The sequence below is a fragment of the Sander lucioperca genome, chromosome 22 (genome assembly GCF_008315115.2).
Source record: "Sander lucioperca isolate FBNREF2018 chromosome 22, SLUC_FBN_1.2, whole genome shotgun sequence".
In the NCBI taxonomy this organism is placed as follows: domain Eukaryota; kingdom Metazoa; phylum Chordata; class Actinopteri; order Perciformes; family Percidae; genus Sander; species Sander lucioperca.
Window position 1 is genome coordinate 21,675,299 of NC_050194.1, and position 12,066 is coordinate 21,687,364.

At 42.7% G+C, this 12,066-nt stretch overlaps 1 protein-coding gene across 17 annotated transcripts in view; it reads right to left on the bottom strand.

Moving 5' to 3' along the window:
• Positions 1–1,545: 1,545 nt before the first annotated feature.
• Positions 1,546–12,066, bottom strand: part of tanc2b (tetratricopeptide repeat, ankyrin repeat and coiled-coil containing 2b) — a 152,854-nt gene continuing 142,333 nt past the window's right edge. For 14 of the 17 annotated variants that reach the window (XM_031315875.2, XM_031315886.2, XM_031315877.2 and 11 more), the window contains 6 exons: positions 11,645–11,777; positions 10,739–10,768; positions 9,349–9,440; positions 7,095–7,241; positions 6,802–6,902; positions 1,546–6,580 (listed from right to left, as the gene is read on the bottom strand). In XM_031315875.2, the coding sequence (XP_031171735.1) occupies positions 4,507–6,580; positions 6,802–6,902; positions 7,095–7,241; positions 9,349–9,440; positions 10,739–10,768; positions 11,645–11,777 (2,577 nt within the window). In that variant the 3' untranslated portion in view covers positions 1,546–4,506. The remainder of the gene's footprint in view (positions 6,581–6,801; positions 6,903–7,094; positions 7,242–9,348; positions 9,441–10,738; positions 10,769–11,644; positions 11,778–12,066) is intronic. The other 3 variants (XM_031315873.2, XM_031315874.2, XM_031315876.2) reach the window with 3 other exon arrangements.

Sequence of the window (12,066 nt, forward strand, 5' to 3'; positions counted from 1 at the left end):
GCTTTAGTGCGTCGCCCCCATGAGGAATTCTCATTCGCGTCCACATGATTCAAGCCTTCCGTGATCGTGCACGCACCAACCCCCCCCCCCCCTCCACACAGTTGCTAGTAGCCAAGGAGGACACGGAGGATTAAAAAAACATGATCAGAAGAGGTAATTATCTTTGCTCAAGTTTCTGCGCGGGAAAGTCACTGGACGACACAATCTTCTGAACATAGCCATACTGAGAAATACAGAGAGAGTTGTGTGGAGCTGAAAGTCTTGATTAGCTTTGTAGCAACTCATTTGGCAATGGCTTGAATGTAACGGCTGTTCATTCATATCAAAAAGTTACACAGTAAAGCTTTAAGTGTGAGGATTGTATCAGATTTTTAATTTACCGCACATTTGCAGTAAATCTATATACAGCAATAATAATAAGTGTTAATACTATAATATTTTTGGGGAAATCGTGAGTTGTTCTGTGGTAAAAGTGCAGTTTTGAGGTATTGCACATCAAAAAATATGATACATGCTTGAAAACCTCATTGCTTCTGAATGTTACCGGAGAAAGGCTTCAGAGAAAACATCTTTTCAATCATTTGTACTTACTTTATCGACGATGTTTCAGCCCTCAGACCTTACCATCAGGTAAAAGATTGTGTAAATCAGATTTAAAAAAAAAAGAGATTTACTTAATAAAGGTCTGAGGACCAAAATATTGTTCATAAAGTGAGTACAAGTGGTGAAGACAGTCAAGAGTTGTTGATCCTACAATCACTACAATTTTCTGGTCTGCAAGAACTTTATAGTCGCTGTTTATGTTACCCAAGAAAAGTCAAAATAGTACTCCACCGGTTTAGCATTGCACTCCTATACCGATGGACAGTTAAAGATATTGATGCAGTAGAACCAGAAGTATCTTCTTTTTTATTCCACACATTCTTTCTTGTCAAAACCTGGCACCTACATTACCCACATTGCAACTCAACCACCAACAGTTCAGTTCGGAGATTCGGGCGTGTTATGCTTGTAGCATGTAGTCTTGAGCCGCTAGCCTCAAGCAGCTTTTTAACTCCACAGATATTTTTTAATTGTAGTCTTTAGCCACAACTGACGCTGACTCAAGTAACATCACTTGAGGCAATTTGTCAGATTTTGCGCAGCTCCATCTGGAGGCCCAAGACCTGTAAACAGATTTGATGTGTAAAATAAGTGGAGTTACCCTTTTAAAAATGCACATTGCAAAATTCAACATTTAAAAAAAATATTTTGGTCAAACTTTGTTTAAAAGGTCAACAGATGTATGACGATGTAAATTACATGAACACTTAACAATGCAATAAAATCCAATGCAACATCACCATTGTTTTAAACATTAATAGCTTTATGAATGTAACTTCACGTATTTTTGGTAGTTGTAATGGATTATATTATATTGTATATTAGTTTGTTACTCTGTCGACACACTGGTGTTTTATTTTGTTTTGTGGACCAAAATCATCCAAATTATATGTGTATGTTCTATTCAAATGTTCAGTAAAATAAATGACTGACATGCAGGGCGTGTTTCAGTTGGTAACCATTTATAAATATGTTCTTTTTTTCTCCAATACATAGGTTTAACTGTACAGATTACAATCAGTTATCATGAGATAAAAACACATTCTTTTTTATTGTTTTTAATTAAACTTTTTATCACAGCGATCTGAAAGCTCACATTTACAGACAAGAGAACTCTGCTCAGCAAGCAAATACATTAAAATAAAATAAAAGAACCTTTTGCTTTTGTCTGGTGAGGTTGAAGGAAAATGATAAGGATAGTTCAGGGATAGCAGTCTCCTTATCTTGATCCGAACGTTATATCACACACCAGAGTCAGAACACTGCTATACATGTTTCTGTTTCTGCTTGAGCTCATTGAAAGAATAGAACATGCATCAGACTATTTACAGCAAACTAATATACATAGACAGCTTAAAACCATACACCCTCAAATATCCTCAACTTAGAAGTCTTCTTAAATTAAGTATAATACAGTTTATATCTTCATTTATGCAAAGATAAGTGGGGCAATCTCTGGTAGCAGGTGAAACTGAGAATGTCTCTTTAGATATTCTTTATCAGAGAAACCAAAATAAAATGTTACAGACAAATGGTCTATAACTTTTCCCACATATACAAATAACTCCATATTCTCATTATTCCACTTTCTCGATCACCCAAACTCCAAATATGGAGTCATACTTTTTTTTTTATTTTGTTGCAGTGGATTTGACTTAATTTCAAGATGTGTGCAAGACCAGTGGATTAGACTGGCTAATTAAGAGATAGACAGAGACTTTTTTATGATGTGGAAATACTTAAATAAGATTTGAAACAGACTTGCTTCACTTACAAACCCGAGCTGGACCGAGTGAAATATCTGAGTCAGTACATACAACTTGTGCTAGAAAGTCTATACATCTTCACCAGTTTAAAAAACATTGTTTGCTCTTCATATTGTCATTCATCACTGCTTTGTAAATCATATAATAATAATAGTGTCTATGATAGTCTGGTATCACTGGTCAGAGGTCTTCCTGATCACACAACCACTTTTTCTAAATGCAACAATCGTAACAACAAAGTAAGTAAAATACATAAAGTGCACCCTCAGTTAAGAACTTAACAGGCATTTTTAGTGCAGAAGTGACGGAATAAAAATGCATTGTGGGTAGAAAGAAACGACACAAACTAATGCAGGAGAAAGGGAAATGTCTGTAACAGTGGTCCTGTATGCATTTGCTTGCTTTTAATCGCTGAGCACTATCCATTGTAACCCATCACTAGCATATGTACTGTACTCTCTCTCTTAGGAACACAGCGCAATTACCTACGGACGAGGGACAAAGACGAACTTTAATGTGCCACATGACAAAATCACCTACCACAGGTTTTTCTATTCATCATTTGACCCGCATCATTCATTGATTTGAACTTCCTGTAACCAAAGATTAAAACTAGAAACTAATTTATTGCACTCAAGGCCAATTTAATAAAAAAAAAAAAATCGAATACAGCAATCTGTCCTTGAAACAGGTTTTATGAATTCTGCAAAAACATCATATGAGCTTGTACAAAACGAAAGCAACTGATGCTTTGCCTGTTTATATAAGCAGATGATTAGTATTCAAAGTGGTCCAATATGTCAAGAAAACTTTTGAGATCGCAGCCTTGACACTAAGGCATATAACGAGGTCTGTGATACAATAATGATACTAAAAAGGAATATAGAAAAGTAATAATTTATATCTGAACCTCAGAAATTAGTTAAAATGATGCAAAAAAGGAGTAAGGACTATGTGCAATTGTTGGATTTTCAATCTACCACAATGCAGCTTAGACTTTTACATAAATGCACTTTGTGGTACTCTGGGTAAGATTTGAATCTCAATTTGTGTTTATAAACCTCGAGCTCAAAACTTATTTGATTGACAGGAAATGAATAGGCCAAACATGTTATTGTTCTAGCTTATCAATGTAAGGATTAGCTGCTTTTCTCTATGTTTATGTCATTGTAAACGGAGTATTTTTGGGTTTTGGAATGTTGGTCGGACAAAACACGACATTTGAAGACGTGTTGTTAGATTATACTGTGCATATGTTACTATTTTCAGACATTTTACAGAAAAAAATAATAATCTGCAGATGAATCGATAAAGAAAATACTTGTTAGTTGCAGCCTTCAGATCATTGAGGACGCATTGCAGCATAGAAAGCATTTTCTTTCATTAAACCATGACAAAATCTTTTTTTTATTTTGACACAATAGAGGTAATTATATCATTCAAAGTTGGTCAATGTCCCTCATTCCTTACCCTGGTCGGTTTTCCACATCCATATAACTAGCAGTGGGACACAAAGGCAGGGTTAACAGAATACAATTCAAACGCAAACTATGTTTTCTTCCTATGTACAATATATAACTTAATTATAAATATTGTCATTTTTCTCTAAGTACTGAGTTGTTGAGCCATTTGTATTTTCTGAGCAATGTACAGTATTGAACATATAATATTGTATTACATAGAATAGAGCCTACTAGCAACCTTGGTTAAGAGCACACTTTGAAAGAACAGAAGATGGATACAAGTCCACAAGTAGAGTCCGATGATTAGTACTTTCACTCCTACAGTCCCACCTGTTGTGTTCACTTGTGGGAACTTTGTGCCACACAACATTCTGGAAGTGCACTAGTCTTTGATTTAGTATGAGATCAGAACTTAGGACCCTCCTGTTATCCCACCTGTGTGCAGAATATGATAATGAAATAATCACTTCTCACTGTTAGTTATGTTTTAAAGATAATGTCTAATATCCTTAGTGTGTGGTTTTCTCTCTGACTGTCTCTGATGAGTTCTTAAAGATGAGTTTGTATCATGTCACATACACAAGGGTCAGCATCATCTGCGGTTGAGCTAAATATTTTTCTCCTCTCACTTCCACTAACATGCCCAGTCCAACCACCCAATCACAGACAGGCCATCACACATTTGACTCCACAAATGGTCTCTTTGGTTTGATGGGGGAGGTGGGGCCTTGGGTCCGGGAGTCACGCGAGAGCTGGCGGTACATGTTGTCCTGGTAGGCCTGTGCCACGGGCAGAGTCCTCGCCACCTTCACATCCGGGTAGGTGGGCACCTGGCTGACCCGCTCCAGGATGTCCCCACTGCCGCGGGAGCCGTTGGCCAGCTTGCCCAGCGAGGGGGGCTGGGTCTGGGTGTAGTAGTCCTCCTCCAACAGGTGTCCATTCTGGGCGTTGTTGGTCTTGTTGTAGTAGGCGATATTGCCCAGTGAGGCGGGGGGACTGTAGGTGGAGCCTTGCTGGACCAGCTGGCCAGGCGAAGTGGGGCTGATGGCAGAGTCCATGGATGTCATTGCCCTGGACCGTGAGGGTTGATGCAGATACTGCTGAGTCCGCGCCGTCTTGTCTATGATGCCCATGAAGGGTGTGTTCCGAGAGCGGGTGGGCTCACCCGGATACAGCCCACCGCCGCCCTGGGAGGGAGAGATGGGAGACATGTCATCACAAGTGCGCTCATATGTGGCTTGCAGGGGGATCTCCATCTGCTGAATGGAAGAGGAAGGCCTGAAACCGGGCGCTAAATTCGAGGTGGATCCAGTTGAAATGTTGTTGCTGGAGGGGGAGAATCGAAGGCCTACGCTCTGAGAATGGATGAGAGGCCTGGGTGTGGGCACATGCTGCTTCATCTCAGTAGTATTGGCACTGACGGGGCGTCTCACCATGTGGGGGATCTCAGGAGAGCCCAGCTGGCAGGGGGGCATGGCGTTGGCTCGCTCCAGTATGTGTTCAGACACTGGGTAGTAGGCGGCTGACTGGCTACGGCTTATCTGAGGTGTCTGGCTGTAACGGATGCCCCCCGGGCCCCCACTGCTGGCGCGGTAGGCAGAGGAGGGGCGTTGGGGTAGATCATCCTTCAACAGGCCCGACTCCATAACCCCTCCTCGGCCGCCGTGCTGACAGAGGGCCCCAGAACTGAGGCTGGCCTGGACCTGGGGCATGGACCGTCCATCCAGGGAGGGCTGGTACACCAGCCGGCTCTCAACGTCTACTGAACCCCCCTGGTAGCGACCACCCATGGAGTGGCCCATTTGGCCACTGTAGATGCTGTTGCCCATCACATTGCTGGGCTGGTTTGTGCGAACTATTTGGGCTATAGAAGGCTGAAGACGAAGGCCTTGGGCTTGGTGGTGCTGGGAAGCCAGAGAGGGCTGAGAGCTCAGCTGGAATGAACGCTGGCTGCTCATCTTAGAGAGGGGAGATTTGGGTCGGCCGGGGAGTTGCTCTGTCTGGTACCGCACAGGTGACCCAGACTGGGACCTGTATAGACAAACACTCTCTACTGGTGGACTGGCTCTATATTGAGCAGCCCGACGTAAAGGGGAAGGCGGTGGGCTCTGGTGATCCATGCCCTGACCCCCACCACCCATAGAAGGCGGGCTGAAGCCGTAGGACGACTGGTGCACTGGGGAGGTATGAGGCGGGCTGTGTCGGTAGTGGTTCTGATGTGTCGGGGAGAGGGAGGGCGATGTGGGCTGGTATGACCCGCGGGTAGGAGAGGACATGGAGGAGGAGGTGGGGTGATATTCGTAGGGCTGGCCCATGGGCGAACCTCCAGCTAAGTAGATGTGATCTGGATGTGTGGGGGAGAGCGGTGGGCTCTGAATGATGGGAAGGCTGGAAGGATTGGTGTGAGACTCAGGTGGGGGCAGACCCACAGACATGGCCTCCAGCTCCTGCTCCAGGTAGTCCTCGTCCTCAAACAGGTCCTGGACGGGCTCCATGTCTTCCAGACGGGGCTCTGGGGGAGGAGGAAGAGGCATGGACAAGGACAGGGACAGGGACTCCTCGTCTTCTGGGGGAGGCGTAGGAGGAGGGGAGGGAGGAGGCTCCAGCTCCAGGTCCTGCTGCTGGTGCTCTTCCTGGTTGAGCTGGTGATATTCCTCCTCCACCCTCTGGAGCAGCCGCAGGATCTCTCGGTTGTTGGGGCACTGCTTTATGGCTTCATTTAGGTCCTCTAAGGCTTCAGGAAATTGTCTGAAAATAGGAAAAGTTTTGGGGGAAAAGTTATATTTGTCCAAAATCGCTAACAATTGACGAGACATCCAAAACTGTATGAAGGAGCATATTGGAGTCACAATACATGTACACAAATGTGAGAGAAGAACATACAGTAGCTGCAGAGACAATTTTAAATGTATATCACAGAGTATTTCACATATTTAATTGACTATGATGTATAGAGGAAAGGAGTGTACCTGCTGCTACGCTTAGCGCGTGCTCTGGCATAGTATGCCTCATACGATTTTGGTTTCAGTTCAAGTGCCTTCGTAGCAAATTCCTCAGCCATCCCAAAGTCCTGGAGAGATTGAACAACACCCAACACATATCAATAGTCAAGACATAGGAAAATATAGCATTATCCTCAGTATGTTCAGTTTGCTTCTTTATTACGATAAATGTCTCAAAAGTGAATCTAAAATAAGTCTGCTTCAGTAAATCCCTGAAACATTTTTCAACAGTCATTCGTGGTGGTCCTCTGCAGACTTACATTCATTTTCCTCCGACATCGGGACAGGTTGAGGAAGAGCGATACTTTGAGTTCCCTGAATGTCTTGAGGTCCTCGCTGAAGCCTTCACGTGGAAACTTTTTGAGGGCATACTGATAACGCTGCGCTGCCTCCTTCACCTTCCCCTTCTGTTGGACAAACAGAAGGAAAACTGGTTATCCTCCCTTCACAGTGAAATAAAAAGCTAATCTGAAAACCTTCCCAATATGAACCAGTGCTAGACATTAAGATACATTTATAACATATTTTTAAAGGTCCCATATCATGCTTATTTTCAGGTTTATACTTGTATTTTTGGCTTCTACTAGAACACGTTTACATGCTTTAATGTTCCAAAAACACATTCGTTTTCTCATACTGTGTGTCTGAATATACCTGTATTCACCCTGAAACACTCTGTTTTAGCACCTGTCTCTCCTCCCAAAAAAGCCCAGTCTGCTCTGATTGGTCAGCGTTTTCGGGTCTTTCGCATCTGCCCTATCATTGCAGCCGGGCAATGACTGTAGCGGCACTTTCTACCTACCTTTCCTGACGGCTCGTTTAAAGGCACAGTTTCTGAATACGGGCTGTGTTCAATTCTCTGTGGATTGAGCGTTTTGATACTTTCACAATATTTATATAGAACCTCAACCTGCTTTATAATTAAAAAAGACATGGAAATCTCACTTTTTACAATATGGAACCCTTTAATAATTTGTTCTCAGTTTAGATAATATGATAAGATGTAGTTCAACTTTAAAAACCTTATATCTATTTGCTTGTCATTGACAATGAAATACTTGGGTGATCAGGGAAATACTTGAATAGAATGTATGACAATACAGATATATTAAAACCCCACATGAAGAGTCATGATTAACATATGTATATAATATAAAACTAAGAGCTTTTTTCTACCTTGGCCCAGAGATGGGGACTCGAGTCTGAGACTCGGACTCAAGTCGCACAAACAGACTTCAGACTTGACTTGACTCGGACTCGAGTGTCAAGACTCGTCAACAACCTGTTTTCATGCAATTATTTTTAAATCTAAATTCATGTGTCAATGTATTTCTATTTTCTTTTATTGGCGCATATACCTTGGGGAAACGTATGACGAGCCTCATGTCCCCTGCCCTTTGCCATAATGTGCAACGTAACGCATGCGCTATGCCTATGTGCGCGCACTCATATAAACGCATTGACGATGGCGACACCAAGTCCTCCCGGAGTTGTGCCTTTTGTCATTAGTTTTGCTTTCAATAACTTCGTAAACAGTGGCAGTAAGCGAACAGCTACATGCAAGGTGTGTGGCACCAAGATAAATGATGCCGGATCACGTCGAACTTCATCAGGCATCTTAAAACGCACCCAGATAGGTCAGTCACACACACGCTAATGTGAAAGAGATGTTAAATTTAGCAAATATTGTTACAGGTAACAAGATAACCATCGCAAAGTGTTGTGCTAATGTTGGGAACAGGCAAATTGTATCTTTGTAGTTGTATCCATATGATGTGACAGACTTAGGTTAATATTTCACCAGGTTGTTGTTAAATAGCAATACGGAAAGTATCAGTTCTCACATTTTCACACTTTCAATACGGATGTTTCCCTCAAACTCTGCAAAATGTAATGCATGATGAGGTTGGGCTTTACAGCCAGTTAGTAACACAGACAAACATGTATTTTTTGGTGCAGATACCAAAATGTTGAAAAATACAGTTATGAAATTTAAACAGAGTTCTTAATTTGTGTTTCTTCAGATTACATTCCAGTAGATCCTGTAAAGTTATCCTACAACTGATTTTAATACTGTACTGTACAGATGGTAGCTACAGGACATGCTTTGAATTCATAAGATTTAACAATACAGTGTTAGGGACAGATCAGATGGCCAGAGACTTGAGACTTGACTTGGACTCGTGGCAAAAGACTTGAGACTTGATTTGAACTTTCCCCTCAAAGACTTGAGACTTGACTTGGACTCGAGCTCAAAGATTTGAGACTCGACTTAGACTTCCAAAAAAATGACTTGTGAACCTCTCTGCCTTGGCCACACAGTATGGCTCATAACAGAAAGAAATAGGATCGATACACAGTCGTTGCTGAGAAAGTAATATTAAATACGTATGTGGTATGATATCAGTATATTTTTACATTTCACATTTAGAAGATATTTATCATATCACAGATTTTATTTTTAATTCAATCAATAAAAATTTGAGCTCCAGAGTGCCTGGCCTGTTCTCTGACCTTGTAGTAGCTGTCCCCCTCCTCGATGAGTTTGCTGAGTAAGATGATCATGATGTCGGGTTTGGAGGTGGCCATGGCCCATGTGGCTGGACCTGGGTAACACAGGAAAAGAGCAGATGAAAACAAAAACACAGTGAGAAAGACACACAGCAATAAGCAGAAGAGGAGGAAGGAAGGAGCGACTGGGAGTCACACTACACACAACATTAATAACAGGGATGAGGACAACAGCCAAAATGGGGAATGGAGGAGAAAAGACAGGCAATCCACTGCAGAGAAAAGATTACAAAAAAAAAAAGTGCTCTGACACCTCGAGAACACTGTGACCTCGCTATGGGACATCAGACCTGGGTCAAATACTATATGCCAATAATTATTATTATTTGTAACCCTGGTGAGAGTTGATTTTGCCTAATTAGAGTTCAGAATGAGCACATTTTGAATTGTTTTCAAATAGTTGATTAAACTATTATTTGCAGCAATTATCTACAAATATGTTTTGGCCCAGGCAAACCCAGAGTAGATGTGGAGCACAAAAAAAAAGAAAAAACTGCTTTCATGTCTTTCTATCAACACACATTTTCTGTCTTGTCAAGACGTGCAGATGTACAGTCATTCTTCGTACTACTGACTGATTCAGGGATGTGATCAAAAACAGCAGGAGAACAGGACAACTTGTGTCGTGTATTTAAAACAAAAAGGGAAAAAACGACACTTAATCCCTGCAGACTGTTTGTCCCTTGACTAAAACTGACGTGTCCTTTCTGTATCTGCGCAACAGCAATCCTTGACACATGTACACACACCAGAGAGATGAAAAGGAAGGGGATCTTGCACAAGGAGACACCGGGCAGGTACGATAAACAAAAGAGGCAAGCAGGAGGGATATAACGGAGCTCTGCAGGCGTTAGCTGTCCTCTGAGCTGGTGGTGAGGGGAGGAATGCTGCTGACTGGCCTAGCTGACATTGAGGAAACGTCTGGAAGATGAACGATGCACAGCACAGTGGTTTATCACCTCAGTCTGTGGTGGCGGTGGTACAGAGGAATTACAAATACATGCACTTCAGCTAAATCACTACCACGCAAGTGTTACTGAGGGCTTCCGTCATGCATCTGTGGGATGGAAGGTCAACACTTTGATACAACGTCACAGGCTGGAGGCAGGGCATGCTGTCATTAACCACTCGGATGTTAGCATCTACCTCTAGGCAATCCCGACTGCATCACTGTCAGTGCTAATACCTTTGCATGTTATTATTTGTCAGTTTGAGAAGGTTTTGGTAGCTAAGCTGGCCTGCCGACACTTAGGACGACACAGACAACACAGAGAGAGGAGATAGAGCTGTCAAAATGCCTGGTGGGGTGAGAAGTCGACAGCCTTGGCTTTACCTCGGGGCCGACTGGGCAGCGTCTGACATCCTGGGGCCGGAGAGAGAGGCGGAGGATGGGGGCAAGAGGAGGGGTATTGGGTGAGGGGGTGGAGAAGGAGGAGGTCATGAGCAAGGGAAGGAGTTTAAGTGGGAGGGCAGAGCGAGGAAGGGGAGGCCAGAATTGCCAGAGAAAACAGATAGAAACATTGTGAAGGTGAAAGAGAAAGAGAAAGAGAGGAGATGGCGGTGGAGGAGAAGGAGAAGTGAGAAAAGGAACACAAAAAAAGCAGCAGTGAGAAGCGGAAATAAGTGCCTCAGCAAAAACAAAATGGGGAAAAGAAGAAAACAGAGAGATACCGAAAAGAAACATTACAAGCAACCTGTCACTGAGCAACCGCAGAGGACTAGAGAGAGGATGTGATTGAGAGAGAAACAGGGAGACAGCCGGACCGACAAACAGACAGAGAGAGAGAAAAAGCAAAACAACACAGCGGCAACAGTAGTACAATAAAAAGAAACATACATCAGAGCCATAAATAGCTGAGGAAAAGCAGCACGATGCGGCAGTGGGGGGGCGGATGACATATAATAGCAGGAAGTGGTTTAAGCATCATGGAGACACAAACCTGAATCCATGGCTTATTACAGTAAAATGCGACAGTGCACTATAATGACCAGCAAGAAGTGTGTACTTAAAAGAAAGTGTGTTCTCATCTTTGGAGTCTCCCTTCATGGTCTTTCATGCAGCTCATGCTTCAACTCCAATTAATGACCTTTTCAACCAAAATACAATCTCAAATTGTATCTCATTTCACGGCAGGCAAATAACCTTTTAATATGGCGCTACGGGAGAAAGATGCAGCATTTAGAAGAGGTCCTTTGTGAGTTAAATGGTAGGCTCTTTAGTCTGTCAACCTGCTCTTACCTATCTTGGCTCCTTTCTTGAGCAGGGCGACCACCACCGACGTGTTTCTGCAGCCCACCGCCCTGTCGAGAGGACGCATCCCGCTGTAGTCTACATGCTCTATCATGGCCCCATGGTCAACCAAGAACTGGACCTGAAGAGACAGAGAAATGTGGTGAGAAAAGGCGGGGGGACATTTGAAAGAACAATCATATGTTGTCCATGTGCTGAGTCCAAAAACTGTAACCGTGAATGATATCTCTCATCTGCTCCAGACTCTAGACGCTAGAATATCTACATTAGGAGTTAAGTGCAACATTTCAAATCCAGATTGACTCTTTGTCATGTACAGAGAGATTGAAACTGATTCCGGTGTGTATCACTTAAGAAATAGTCTTTGTCCCACCCATACAGTAGGTGTGTTTACAGCCAGCTGAATAACT